The sequence below is a fragment of the Lathyrus oleraceus genome, chromosome 7 (genome assembly GCF_024323335.1).
Source record: "Lathyrus oleraceus cultivar Zhongwan6 chromosome 7, CAAS_Psat_ZW6_1.0, whole genome shotgun sequence".
In the NCBI taxonomy this organism is placed as follows: domain Eukaryota; kingdom Viridiplantae; phylum Streptophyta; class Magnoliopsida; order Fabales; family Fabaceae; genus Lathyrus; species Lathyrus oleraceus.
The window spans coordinates 299655044-299670910 of record NC_066585.1 but is presented as its reverse complement, the minus strand read 5'-3'; the positions used below and the strand labels follow the sequence as shown (position 1 = coordinate 299670910).

The window sequence follows — 15867 nt, the reverse complement described above, 5'->3', positions numbered from 1 at the left end:
CCATAGAGGCAGCTATATTTGTTGGATCCCCCAAGGGTGGATCCTTGCCACCAATAGAGGAAATTATACATTCTGGATCCCCTAAGGGTGGATCCTTTCCGCCCATATAGGAAATTATACTTGCTAGATCCCCCAATTGTGGATCTTTGACACCCATAGAGGCAATTACATTTGTTGGATCCCTCAAGGGTGGATCCTTGCCGCCCATAAGGGAGATTATATTTGATGGATCCCCTGAGGATAAATACTTGTTTCTCGAGTAAGCGACCATGGCCGCATGGCGTCTAAATATAAGAATGACAAGAATAATTTAACATTCAAAAGTAAATATACAGATGCACCTTAAGGGGCTCCACTGTTTCATACAATTATAAAATCTCCCAAGGGGTCAAAAGGGGATACAAAAATATGCCACATAGGGAGAAACATCATTCTTCGAGGGCTTCCTCCTCCATAATAACAGACACCAACTATAGACTCCCAAGATCACCTTCCTCTCTAACCACACTTTCCTCTTGTGAACGGAGAGGCTCGGGTTTAGAGAAGTATGTTGCCTTCTGATCGACCATCGCCCCACCTTTAACAACCTTGAAAGGATCCAAAAGGCTCAAATCTAGATCAGGGTATAAGAAGAGGATTTGCTCATTGGCCTTCTCTAAAGATACCTTGGCAACCGACACAAGTTCGTTAGTTAAATCCGAGACCTCCTCCTCCAAACATTTTTAGCCGAAGAGAGTTGCATGCAAGAAGTCCTCCAGAGATTTTTGCTCGATAGAGACCTCCCTGGCTTTAGCCTGGGTATCCTCTAGCCTCCCCCCTCGTTACGTTAGAGGTAATGCAATAATCACTGACATTCATTATAGGCTTTTGTTTAGTCTTAGAGCCTCGCCTCTAGGTCATTCGTATCCTTATCATACCGTCCTTGTTCAATATCTTGGAGCATCAACGCCCTTAACATAAGGGTATCTTACATATTCTTGATAGCGGGAGGAGTTTGTGAATAAAGGGTCATGTACTCTTCATGGAACTCTTTAGAAAATGGGAGGTGTGTGAAGGTGACAAGAAACACAAGAAATGGGGGTTTGAATTGGGTTTCTAAAAATGAAAGCTTTTTAAAACCAACATAATTAAATAGTAAACACAAACAAGAAAAATAACACAGTTATTTTTATAGTGATTCGCTGTTAACTAAGCTACCTCCAATCCATCCATCAAGGTGATTTTGCCTTCTCAATAAGGACTTAATCGACTATAACCTAAACTGATTACAAATACACCAAGACTGCCCACCTTTGTTTTCTTGAGTTTATTTAACTAAAACCCTAGTCACTCAAGAAATATACTCAAATAAATGAGATTCACAAGAATGTGTTTACAAGATTGCTTCTAAGAAAGCATAATAACACAAGGTTAATACAATGATTTCTCACACAATAACAAACAAAATAACTATGTGTGTTTCTTTTATCTATACACAATATATATAGTTCAACAAAAAGTGTTATATGTATATGTGAAATAACAACGTGAATTAGAAACTTATCCAATCCTCAAAGTATCCTTTATATAGGCTATGCAAAGATCCATTAGAGGGTAGAATTGGAATAGCAAAAATGCAGATGTCTCCTTGTATAACAGTTTGCATAGTAAGAGGAAAATGGTACAATAGTACAATCCTTAGCCCACAAAATCAATATAGTGGAGGGAAGGTTGATCTTGTATCGTGTACTATTTTTCTGATGCAAAACCTTTAGATCTTATCTTCTAATCTTCAGAGTCTTCTGAGTAAATAATGTTGAAGCATGTTTAGAAAGATCAAGATACTGGTTGAGAGAATCTTCAAAACCTTGGTTTTTAGAGTCTTGATACAATTCCTCATAACCCGGTCTTCAGATTTTGTTCTTCAGAACTTAAGAGCGCATAATCTTGAAGGCTTAACACACCTTCAGAGTCTCTTCTATCAGAGTCACAATCAGAAGCTTTAGCATAAACGTTCATCAGAACCGTTTTCTAAAATCATTCTAGAACTTGATATCATCTTGTAAAACACTTTGTATCTCTTCAGAGTCAGAGTGTGTTGTGTCCCAAATCTGGTGATGTCACACGTCAATTCTTCATAGTTAGAACTTACTAGAAAAAGCTACACACTAGACAAAACCATTATGGTACAAAATTGTTCTCTAAGAAAGATGCATTGTTATCATCAAAAGTAAAGGCCAGATACAAAACCAAATCTTGTTCTTACAATCTCCCCTTTTTTGATGATGACAAAACCATGTATTTTGATGAAGAATTTTTACTTGGTTTAATCACATAAAAACATCAGAGTGAGGTTTGTAAACTCCCCCTGAATTTATACTATTAAAATTATTTTATAGCTTATAATTTCAGAGGTTTGCAAGCTCCCCCTGAATTTAAGACTTAAAATAATCTTAACACATATAAAATATCTTAATCAGCATGAAAGGAATAACTTCCCATAAGGCAAAAGCCTGGTTACTATGGATGTAGTAACTTCCCATAATGCATAAGCATGGGTACATAAGTATTTCATTTTAGAAATAGCTTTGCTTGAGTATCAGAAAGTCTGGTCATCAGCCTTATAATAGAGCATGATTTGTCAGAGCTTTCATATGTTTGGTTGTATGTTTGGTTGTTATCAGAACTTATATACACCTGGTTCAGAACTTCATCTGGTTCAGAACTTGTATATGTGGTTTAATACACACCTGGTTTACTTGAACTGAGTTCAGCACATGTATATGCTTGGTTAACTGCAAACTGCCTGGTTAATTATTTAGAACATATGCATGGTTAATTTAAACTCTAATCAACTTGGTTAATGCCTTAAAACCTGAAACACTTGGTCAACTTGCAACATGTTGAACTTTTTCAAAGTTCCCAGAAAAGTTACCAATGTTAGAAATAGTGTTAAAGACATGTTTGGGTTTCAGAGTTAAAATTAGGTATATAAAAATAAAATCATTCTTCTCCCCCTTTGTCATCAATAAAAAATAAATAAAGACATAGTAAATTGTAATGGTAAATTCATGACCATTGAGCTATTGGTTAACTCAATGTCAATAAAACAAGAGTTGCCACTGTGTTTTTATTGTTTCCAAAGGAAAAAGGAAAAAGTACGAACAAAACCCAAAGATAAGAAGTTTCCAAATCAAAACTAATAAAATGTCAGAGATTACACGTAAGGGGGTTGGTTACATAGAGGGAAGGTATTAGCCCCAAAGTGTCCTAGGTACTCCTAGGGAACCCTTTTTTGTGCGCAAGTGTTTTAGTTGAAAATGATATTTGCTAAAATATTGAATGAGGGGATGAGAAAAAAATTCATTAATTATATTTTTGTGTTTGACAAGACCTCTGGTCTTATGCCTACGTACCAACATGAAAATGAGGGATCAAAACCTCGTAGTTCGTGGTAAAAAATTCAAAGAAATTGGTGGATTGATGTTAACAAAAGCTTTAAAGATCTTTTGTTATCAAAGGGAGAATACTCAACCAAACATCCACTAATAATGAATGCTTTACAACATTTAAGAGGGAGGGCTCCAACTTGGATTCAATCAACAAGTATGCCACTAACCCCTAATAAATGGAAAGAATTATAATCAAATATCATGGAAATGGGAGAATTATATCTCAACCAAAGATAACTCAAATCTAAATGCTCTCTTTTGAAAAGGTTAAAAGAAAAAGGCATAAAATGGCCAAAACGATTAGATGAGATTGTTAGTTATTTTTGTCTTTTGAAATTAAAATCAATATGGTTAAGTTTATTTACAAGTTTGATTTAGGAAAATATTTGAATATTCAATGGCATAAGGCCAAGGTTTCTAACCATTAAAACAAGTCTAAGTTGAAAACAAAAAAAAGAAGGTTTTAAAATGAAGGAGAGATTTTGAAATTAAAGAAGTGGGAGGAGATGGAGAGACTATCCTAGGCAAAAATTAAAAGTTTAGAGTTAAAAAGATCTGACCAATGGGATGCAATCAACAAGACAATATTGTCAGATAAAAACCCATTTCCTTTGGACTTTTAAGCAAGCAATAAGCATAACCATCCAAGCAATCAATATGAAGATCATAGCATCAAATAAAGATGGCCAACATCCAAGCAAGCACTCCAAAAGTAAGTAGTCTTCGATGTCTTCAAAATATATCAGATGAAATATTCCTTGTGGCAAACTCATAAAAACAATCTTTAGATATACACAACAAGATCAAAATAACAGCTTAAGCACATAGACAAAGTAATAAATAAACTAAAGGGGAAGTTCCAGGCTTGTGTCAAATGAATGGCATTGGCCAAGATAACTCAGTCTCAGATAATGGCATTGGCCAAGTCCTCAAAGCAATCGTAATTGGACTTATGTAGAAGTCACAACTATCTGAGGTCGGGCAATAAAAATATTGGTGTTAATGCATGCTAAATAAATGGTGAACCAAGCTCCTAAAGCATACATACCACACACAAAAAATTGGGATGAACCTTCTCAATCAGGCTCATGTAGATTCATCTGACACAAGGTCATTGATGAATTAACTAGCATTTGATTTGTAGAGAATTCATTGGTCAATGATGGATTGGGGAAGAAGAAGGATGGAGATGAAAATAGAAACCCAAATTGATCATGGAAGGAATTTCATCTGATCAATACTATCGATTCATCTTGAGGGATGAAGTGTACACTTTACCAACCCCAAAAATCCAATAGTATTGATCAAATGGAAGTTCAAATCAACCATGATCAAGGCCAAACGTAAGATGAAACAACACAAGGTCAACCAAATGGCTCAAAAATATTTTTAAACATTTAAACACTTAAAAGTCAATTTAAAAATGAAATAAAATGCATTTTAAAAGGGGAAAACCTCAAATCCCTTCAATTCACTAAATAAGTGGCCAAGAGATTTATCCTAGGTCAAATAAGGTCATAGAACCTTAGACAAAAAAATTGGAAATTTTTAGAAAGTCAGAAATATTTAAAAATATTTAAAAAGAAGTAAAAAACTATTTAATTCGCAAAAATATCAAATATAATCCAAAAAATGATTTTAATTCAAAATATGAAAGAGGAAATTATTTAAAGATCTTTGGTGAAAGTCTCATATTTTTTGGATAAAAAATGAAATTATTATGAATTAAACAAAATTAAGCTATTTAAAATAAAAATCAGAAAATAAAATAAAAGAGAAAAAACAAGGGTCATCGATCTCCTTCATTAATTTAGGTGGTAGATCTAATGGTCATACTGTAGCGGTAAATTCATGACCATTAAGCCATGGATAAACTTAACGTCAATAAAACCAGAGTCGCCACCGCGCTTTTATTGTTTCCAAAGGAAAAGGAAAAAGTACGAACAAAACCCAAAGATAAGAAGTTTTCAAATCAAAACTAATAAAATGCCAGAGATTACAGGTAAGGGGGTTGGTTACACAGAGGGAAGGTGTTAGTACCCAAAGTGTCCTAGGTACTCATAGGGAGCCCTTTTTTATGTGTGCATGTGTTTTAGTATAAAATGATGTTTGTAATAAATAGAGTGAGGGTATGAGAAAAGAATTCATTAATTATATTTTTGTGTTTGACAAGACCTTGGACTTGTGCCTACGTACCAACATAAAAATGAGGGATCAAAACCTCGTAGTTCGTGGTATCAATCTCAAAGTGAATGAGTTGCTTTTAATAAAAAATTAAATTTAAAAGAGGCACAAAAGGGCATAAAAGAGTTTGAATGAGTTTTAGTTCTTTTTGTCTTTTGAAATTTTAAGTCAATATGATTAGATTCATTTACAAGTTTGATTTAAGAAAAAAGTTTAAAAATGCAATGGCATAAGGCCAAAGTTTCTAGTTTGCAATGAAGTCTAAGTTTAAAAAATCACAAGCAGAGAAGATTTTGAAAAGAGGGGGAGATTTTAAATTTAAGAAGTGGGAGGAGATGAATAGACTAATCCTAAGAAAAAATTTAAAAGTTAAGAGTTGAGAAGATCTGACCAATGAGATGCACTCCAATAGACAAGAATGTAATATAGAAACCCACTTTTCCTTTGGACTTTAAAATCAAGCAATATCAATAAGCAAGAAAGATGAAGAGCAAGATATCAAATAAAGATAGTCACATCCAAGCTAGCAACTTCATTGTCTTATTCATAATCTTCCCCATGTATCAGATGACATACTCCTTGAATGGCTCAGGATAAGGCATTAGATACAGGTTCAAAATAACATTTGCATCAAGACCATATTGCAGATGAACTCAACTGGATCCCAATACTTGTATCAGATGAGAGCTCACATCATAATGACTTGGTTTCAGAAACGTTGGCATTGCCAAGTCCTTTTTCATAGGGAATGTTGCCTAATTCTAAGTCCAAAGATCAGATCAAGTGAGCAAAGTGAAAATGGAATTAAAACTAAACAAGTTAAATGATATGTATAATGGAAAATGATAAAAGGATTGAATTTAAAGTGCATAAAAGTAAATGACTTTGAAATTAAAAGTTAGTCAAATGTTAGTTGATTAGAAGTTAGTGGAGTTTTGCTTTTCAATTGTTTAAGTTATTCTTTGGAGAACACTCAACCCTCTATCACAAGCATGGATCCTTGAACCAAGACATCCTCCAAAGGAAGGAAAAAAGGCCAAGTTTCCACACAATACCATGAAAGGGGGAGACTTACAATCTCACTTACTAGAATGCTATGCCTTTTATGTCAAAATTTAGCGTTATGTTAAGCAATCGTAATTGGACTTATGTAGAAGTCATAACTATCTGAGGTCGGGCAATAAATTTTTTGGTGTTAATGCATGTTAGAGATATGGTATAATGAACCATACTCCTAAAACATACCAAACAAAAAAGAAAATGATCAAAGGGTGGACCTAATCTCATCGATACTTGTATTGGTTCATGAACCAATTAGCCTTAGGATATTGAGATGTCATTGGCCAATGAGAGGAATGGGATAGAAAGGGATTGAAGATGAAGAGGGAGGGGAGATGAGACAAACACAAATTGGTCATGGGAGGAATTTTATCAAATTAAAATCATTCATTCATTTTGGGAGATGAAATGTACATTTCATCAATCCCCTAAATCGAATGATTTTAATCCAACAAAAGTCAAATCAACCTTGACCAAGGCCCAAACACATAGTCAAACTTCACAAGTCAATAAGAATGGCTTAACACAATTTATTTTCAATTAAACAAATTAAAAATCAATTAAAAATGCATTAAATTAAATTATGTTTTATCAAAAACCTAAAACCTCTTCAAAACACCAAATAAACGGCCAAGAGATTTATCATAGGTCAAACAAGGTCAAAGGACCTTGAGGAATTTTTTTCACTATTTTTGAAAAGTCAGAAGTATTTTTAAACAATTAAAAATATACACAAAAACAATTAAATCATGAAAAATATCAATATTGATCCAAAAAATAATTTTAATTCAGAAAATGAAAGAGAAAAATATTTGAATTTTTTTTTGTGAAAGTCCCATATTTTTTGGATCAATAATGAAATTAATATGAATTAATGAAAATAATGCAAATAAAAGAAATTAACAGAAATTCAAAAAAATGTGGACCATCTGACCTCCCTCATTAATTGAGGTGGCAGATCAGATGGATCAGCGTGCACATTCCTCATGGACCTAAGTCAACTAAGAAGCACGCGTGGTAATCAGAACTAGTGCACAGGATTAAAACAATTTAAATGGATCCTATGGTGGACCTCACCGGATTGATCCACCTTCAACCATCACCAAAATGAAAAAGCAAGACATGGATTTAAAGAAAAAGTGCTCAGGAGCTCGAATCTGGCCTTAATTTTGTCTAACTCCAAGTATAGGAGAAGATATAGGGAGTTAAATTTTGAGGATCATGAACTGAGTTGCTTCGGTTTGACCTCAAAGCAACTCAATCTTGTTGCCTACATTGGTAGGACTTCAGACAACCAAAAATCAACAAGAATAATGGAGAATTGAGAGAGAATCGAAGAGGAGAAGTTTCTGAAAAATCACCTTCGAGTTGATCCGATTTCACTTGATCTTGATCTGGATATGATTGCTTTCTCCTCCCCTGTCTTGCAAAAACCAAATGGAATGAAAATGGAAGTAAATTTCTGGAGTTTGAACTTCCAAACAGATGGTGAAGTTCAAGCTCAATTTCAAGAGAAATCTCAGAAAATTCTATGGCAGTGAGGGTTTGCAATGGTCTAGTAAAGCTTGGGCAAGGTGTTGATAATGAATCTGAAGCCTAAGCTTGTTTAAATAGGCAATGTGTTTGATATTTGCACCATTGGAAAATTGGACAAAATTGGCAACTTCCTTACGTGGATGCATGGACAATCATTTGGGTCTCAAGATTGATGCAATCCAATTCCAAATCATGTACAAAGTCTGCTGAAACCATCATGTGCAAGCATGCAAATGGAAATGATCATGTGAAGTTCAATCTTGCCAAACACTTCCCATAATGAAGCCATGCGCAAGTCCTTCAATTTTAGTCCAAATGAGATAATATTGGATGTTTTGGAAAGGTGAGATCAAGGGGAACAACTTTCATGTTGAACACTTTTTCATTTGAAGCTTGGATCATGATGAATTTTGAGGTGGAAGTTTGGGAAATCAAACATATTTGAAACATTTCTAAGTCCCAAGTCAAATGTTCACTTCTTCCACCTTGAATAACTTTTTCTATGGACTTCAAAGGTTTAAAGTTACTTCATCAAACTTGTATATCTTTCAAACCTATTCAATTTGGTCAACAATTTGACCTCATTTGGATTTGGTATGAAGGAGTTATGCATTTTAGAATTTGAGGAAAATCACTTTTTCAATGGTATTGGTCCAAAATGACCTATAATGCTTCCTCTTGGCATATTCATTTGAAAGTTGAACTTGCACTTCCTACAAACATAAAAGTTAGGTAGACATCTTTAATTTGATAATGAAATTTTAGTGGATTTCATATCATAAAAACTGAGCAAGTTATGGCCTTGGGAAGTTGACCTCCAAATTAGGGTTTAGACAAAATGACCTATAATCGTTTACCACAAAAAATGAATTCCCAAGCAATACTAGATCTTGAATTAAACATTAAAGTTGTTTGTAATGTCATTTAGAGTAATTTTCCTCTTGGAATAATTTTTATATGACAAACATTGTAGGAGATAGGGTCTAGGGAACCCCAGTTTTGACCAGTTGATATCCTCTGATCAACCACCATGAACCAACTTGCTAGCTTAACATTCTCTTGAATTTTGGGACTCATGGAGAATAAAATATGAATAAGATGATGTAAGGTGAAGTATCCCTTGAAATATTTGATCAATTGTTGAAGCAACTTGTTGAAGAAGTCACACAAGATACCCAGATGAATTAAGATTTCTAAGGCAAACAAACTTCAAACTCTTGATGATTTTCTTGATCAAAATAACATGTGAAGACCATGGAAATACATATATGATACTTAGAGCCAATGTAAACCAATTATTAATTGAGCTCCTTGCAATGAGGGTCTTAAACCCTAGATATGAGCTTGCTAGAGCATATGTGAGCACACACACTACCTACAAAAGAATTAAACTAACAATGACATATTTTTGGTATTTTGGTTAGTAAATAATGAAAAATGAAGTATGATACAATCAAAAGTGTTTGGTGATCTCACCCAATGCAAACCCAATGAATAAGAGGTGAGGAGGATGCCAAGTTGTGATCCCAATGCTAATGCATATGATGAGAATAGCATGGGGGATCTTAGGGTCAAAATTGGGGTCTTACACATACGTGTGAATTCCATGATAGACACAACTCAATACGGAGCAACATTGGTAATTAAAATTAAAGGCTAAGATTATAACGTGGACCAAGGATTAGATGGCTTGGGTTGTGCCAACGCATCATTGAAGCCCTAGCTCCGGTTATCTTCTCTGATGGCCTCCAACGGACTGGTCCTACTGAAACTTTCATGAAAATGGAAGATCCAAACATGGTTTTAAAAAGAAAAACACGAGGAGCAAGAATTCAACCTCAATTTCTTCCAATTCTCACTATATAAAGAGATATGTGGAATTGAAAAATGAGGTGTATGAACTGATTTGCTTCGAATTGACCTCAAAGCAACTAAATCTTGTTGCATACATTGGTAGGACTTCAGACAACAAAAAATTAAGAAAAATGATGGAGAATTGAGGGAGAATCGAAGAAGGAAAGTTTCTGAAAATTCACCTTCTGTTTGCAGTGATGAAGCTTGATCTCAATTCCAATTCAACTGGCCTTGCTTCTACTAGCTTGCAGGAGGTGATTTGGATGCAAAAGGGCTTTGAATTCTTGGAGTTTCAATTCCATAACAGAATGGGAATCAAAACTAGATTTCAAGAGAAATCTTCAAGAAATTCTTTTAATGGAGGGTGAGAGAGATTGCAGGTCAAAGCTTGGGCCAAGGGTCACCAATTATAATCAAAATGACATGTATTTATAGCCTCAAAGATTCATTTCCACACACTTCCAAAAAATGGCCAATAATAGAAATGTGGTGTGCATGGTTGCATGGGCATGAAACAAGGCCCAAATAATAATGTGACCCAATTCCAATTCGTGTGAAATTGATGCTGAAGTCATAACATAAATCCATGCAATGTGAATTATTATTTGAGTGCAAAAATTGCCAAAACAAACCAAACAAAGGAACCATGCGCAAGTCCCTCAATTTTGATCCAAATGCCATGATCTTGGACTCTTTGGAAATATATCATGAAGGGGAACAACTTTGATGTTGAAATGTTTTCCATTTGGAGCTTGGATCATGATGAATTTTGGTGTGGAAGTTGGAAGAATCAAACATAGTTGAAATTTTTCCAAGTTAAAAGTCAAATGACCATTTTTTCCACCTTGAATAACTTTTGATATGAGCTTCAAATGACTTTGGCTCCTTCTTCAAAGTTGTAGCTCTTTAAATCTTTTTCAAATTTATCACAAATTTGACACAATTTTAATATTTCATGATGTATTTATGGATTTTAGAAGTTGAGGAAAAATGCTTGTTCAATGATGATGCCCCAAAATGACCTATAATGTTTCCTCTTGGTACATGCCCTTGCAAGTGAAATTTGACATTTCTCAAAGAATAAAAGTTGGAGAAGGCATCTTGAAATTGATCATGAAACTTGGATGGTCTTCATATCACAAAAATTGAGCAAGTTATGGTCCTTGGAAGTTTACCTTCTATGTAGGGCACAAACAAAATGACCTATAATATTTCACCATAAAAAGTGACTTTCCAAGAAAAATTAGCTCTTGATGGCAACATGAAAGTTGTTTGGAATGTCATAAAGAGTAACTTTTCTCTTAGAATCATTTTCATATAACAAAAATTATAGGAGATAGATATTGTACCCCCAAATTTACCCTCTTTTCTCAAATCATATTGGCTCATGTTTTATCATCATATACATTCATGCATATCATTGGTTTCTATGTTTATAGGATCAAAGCATCTCTCTTGTGACTTTCTCCAAGATTTAGAAGGAAGAAAAGTGATAGTCAATGCAAGGAGGGTGGAATATCCTCAAATTGTTAATCATCTAAGCTACAAGGGGTTTCTTATGCCCTAAGATATCTGAATTGTTCCATCATCTCATCAGTTGATTGAGAATTACAAGAGAATGGAAGTTGATCACACTCTCATATCTTTTGGTCCTTGAGCTAGGAATGTTGATTACCTCAGTGTGTGGTATATCGATGGACCCAATTTTATTCATCTTCATCTTGATGTTATGCAAGACCTCTTTGTTCAAGTTTATCTCCATTTCCCTAGAAGAATCAAGGTTATGAAGTAGTGCATTCATCTCTTGTTCCTTTTGGACTGAAATTAGGGTTTGTGATGAGATCAATTTATTTATGACTTTTTGAGCAAGACTTGATTCCATGGTGTTCTATGTGACCCTAATTATCTATGTTTGGAAAATTGGCCATCAAATCTATTAAGAAGAAGCTCAATTGCCCAAATGATCATTGGTTTGATTCAATTGGGGAAAAGTCAACTGAGCAGGTAAAAAAGTCAACTCTTGATTCCTTTGGTCAAATTGTACTCCACAAGTCAAAAATGATCTATGCTTGAAATTTGATCAAAAAAAAGTCAAGAGATCCATCAAAAATCAAGAATTATGGAAAGTTACCTAAATTTGAAATTAGAGTTTTAGAAACTTGCTATTTTTGGCAAGTTTGGTGTTAGTAAACAACTACCTTCATGGCCAATGTTCTCTATGATCAAGACTCCAAATCAATTCGACCTTAACATGAAATTTGTTCTCCTTTCTCCAAGATTGGAGGAGGCACCAAGATTGAAGAATTTGGATCATCATGGCTCAAGATTTGGTCATTGAAAGTTTGGTATTTCAAGTTCTTTCAATTGTCCCAACACTTAGAAAATTTCTAAGTATCCCAAGTCAGGATTCCCAAGCATGATCATGGTAGTTTTAAGGGATGTTAGGGGCTCCATCGCAAGGTGCTTCCTACATGAAAATTATAGTGTCAAGTCTCCTCTTTCCATTGGTTCCAAGAACATCTCAATTGGTTGGCCATAACTCAGGATTGTTGATTTGGGTTTATACGTAGTGAAAAAATTTCTAAGTATTTGATCATCTCAAGAAACCCATTTCATGTCCAATTTTCATAAGGTTACAAGTTCCATTTGGATCTGACCCTAACATGAGAGTTGTAGAACATTATCTCTTCTTCACGTTTGCTTCAAATTTTTTCCTATTTGGTAGCTTAGGGAACAAGTTATGGGCATGGTAAGTTAGGTCCTCAGGATGACCTATAATTGACACTTTGACATGCAGTATCAAGCAGCCTTCTTAGTGCTTATTTTTGAAGGAGCTCAAGGTTTTATTTTAAATTGCCCCCAACATCAAACATGTTCCCCTCATTCCCCTCTTTCCAAAATGCCCCAATTCATTCTGTTTGGCCAAGAGGCCATGGAGTTATGTTGGCATAAAGATGACTGATATTCAATCTCCATTATCACACTTACTGTTGGAATTATGCATGATGTTGCCTTTGCTTACAACATGGTTTGCTCCACACGACCAACACACCATTTCTTGCCTTGAATAGACCGACAACAAACGTATTGTCTGCATGAACATCATGTCTAAATTTGGCCAAAAGAGGAAATATTTTTGTTTGTCTCCATTTCTCTCTCCATTGCCTCCAGGTCACACAAATCCTGAGGTCTTTCACTCCATCTCAGGCTCCTTAAAACGACACAAAGCCTGCACTATTTGCATCCAAAACACAGCCTTGCATGCCACTCTTCAAACTTTGCACAAACTGCCAAAATTACCCTCCAACAATTCTTTCACCTTGAAAAGCATCTCACCTTATCACCAATATGATATATAAACAATCCTTAACCTAATTTCGAGGAGGGAGGTCACTGAAGAGAGAGAGAGAGCTTGGAGGCTGTAACATTGAAGCTTGAGGTTTTTTTTTCTTCTTCATTTCTGAGCTCGCTTTCACTATTCACTCAACTTCATCTTGGTTTCCAGAAGAACACCAAGCTTGATTGGATTTATTTATGAAGCTCCGTCAAGCTTAAGAAGCAGTGGATCTTCTCCACTAGGTAAATCTTTTTCCCACTTCACCTCTTTCATTTTTGAGATGCATATGCCATAAACAGCTTGAGGGTGATGTATGAAGTTGATTCACCATGTTGGTTTTGTCTATTTACTTGAATATAAGATGTTTGAGCTTGCTGAAATTTTTGAAACAGTGTGTTTTACCTAACTTTCGCACCATTTTTCTCCATCTTCAGTTCATATTTTTAAGTTTTGTTTGATGTGTTGTTGTTATACTCCATGAGACCTACGTTTTTGCTTTTAATTTCATTCATTTTTATGCATTGTGGGTGGAGTTGCGTGGCTTAGAAGTCGGCATGTTAAGGTCAGGATTAGGGTTCATATATGCATGATCAGAGGTTGAAGATGAGTGTTGGCAGTTTCTGGTTGGTTGGGTGCGTTTTTGTTCTTTAGTGACTTAAGTGAGGGTGACCAATTGATGCCGTGTTACATGGCCTTTTGTTCATTTTATTTTTTAAGTGCCACGCTTTTTTTATCAGAGTTTAAGGGGTTTGGACCATGGGCCTTTGAGTTCCACTTTCTCCACCCCCTGCTTTAGGCTCATTTGCGCTTTAAACTATTTCCTAGTTCATTTCCAATTTTCTAATGCACCCCTTTCCATTTTCACTTATTTTTATTTCATTTTATTTAATTTTATTTAAAATATTTCCCTTGGGCCAAAAATTCTGAATTAATTCATGATTGATATTTTGAATGTTATTTAATTTTTCATATTTTTTATTTTTATTTTTCATTTATTTTTAATATTTATTTTGTTTTTTTAATTATATATGTCTAATTAAGCTATTTTTATTTATTAGGGTTTTGTTTCTTAAATTTCCATTTGAATTTTGACCCAATGTTTTGTAAACTTGTAGACCTTTGTATTTAGGTCATTTGGATTTTATTTGATGCTTGGATAATCAATTTTGGATTGTTTTTGAACTTATTTTTGAAGATGGTTTGGTTTGGTCAATCAATGGTGAATTGCTTGAGTGGTGGGTTTGTTTGGACACCTTTTTATGCATAATTTTGAATATATCTTTGGGAGATTTGAGTTTATGATCTCATCTTGCTATGCCTAATTTTTCATAATATTTCTATGCTCCTAACTATTTTTTCTAAAGTTATCCAAGACATACTTGTTTCTTTGAGATACCTTTTACATTTAATAGATTATTTTGGAATGCACTTGTGAAACCATTGGAGATCTCTTTCCCATTCTCTCTTGACCTCATTACCATTATTTAGAAGTATTAAATTCATCCACGTGACCCCTTGTAGGCATCTCTTTTTGATTATTTCTTTGCTTGCTTGTCTTAAGTACTTCTTGTTTGCTTTGGAGGCCATAATTGGATTTTGTCTTGTGCATTCTATTTTGAATACTATGAGTCTAATGAATTTTATTCTCTCTTGCATAAATTTATGTTTTCCTTGATCTTGGCTACCTTATATATTGCTCTTATAATTCTTTTAATGGTATTCCATTACCATTCATCATGATGACATATTAAGAGCTACATTCTTCTTTCCTTGACCTAGTTTTAAGTTTAGTAGATGGTGAAGCTCTTCGGAGCTTGGGATCCATATTTGTATGATTTGATGTTGTCCTAATTAATTTATTCATGTCTTAATTTTATCTTACATTTATCATTTACTTGGATTGGATAAAGGACTCCTTGTTTGGATGATGCCCATCTTTGGCTTGCTAGTTGTACACGAACTTTGAGTTAGTTTGTTTATTGATACCTCTTAAGGGTTAGAGTTTGTGCTTGATGATTTGAAGAGGACTTTATTATTGTCCCATTATCTATAAGAAATCCTCTTTTGATCTTTATTTATCTTGTTTAATTTTGATAAAAGATTCCCTTTCTAGGATAATATCCTCACTTGTTTATCAAGTTACTTGGCTTTGATTTATGTATGAAGTTTGGATGAATTCTCTTTTTTCTCTTGAACCCCATATTGATTTAACTTATTGAACAAGTATCATATCCCTTGATGTTATGTGTGTACCTTCATTTGTTTGATTATTTGTTTCTTAAGCTTTTTTTGAACTTGTGTGACTGTTTGCCCATCTTTTGGCCTATCTTTGAGCATAGCTCGTGTGAGTAAGTCATAGTGCCTGAGTGACTTGTATGTGGAGTTTAATATGTAACCTACTTCTGACTTATGTGGTTTTATACCATTTTCCCCATAATTATACTTCATATATGCTTGCTTGAAATG

The 15867-nt window shown here is 34.4% G+C and overlaps 1 protein-coding gene across 1 annotated transcript in view; it reads right to left on the bottom strand.

Annotated features, from left to right (window-relative positions):
* Positions 1 to 470: 470 nt before the first annotated feature.
* Positions 471 to 15867, bottom strand: part of LOC127103523 (uncharacterized) — a 48783-nt gene continuing 33386 nt past the window's right edge. Inside the window, exon 3 of the mRNA XM_051040776.1 lies at positions 471 to 665. Within this exon, the coding sequence (XP_050896733.1) occupies positions 471 to 665 (195 nt within the window). The remainder of the gene's footprint in view (positions 666 to 15867) is intronic.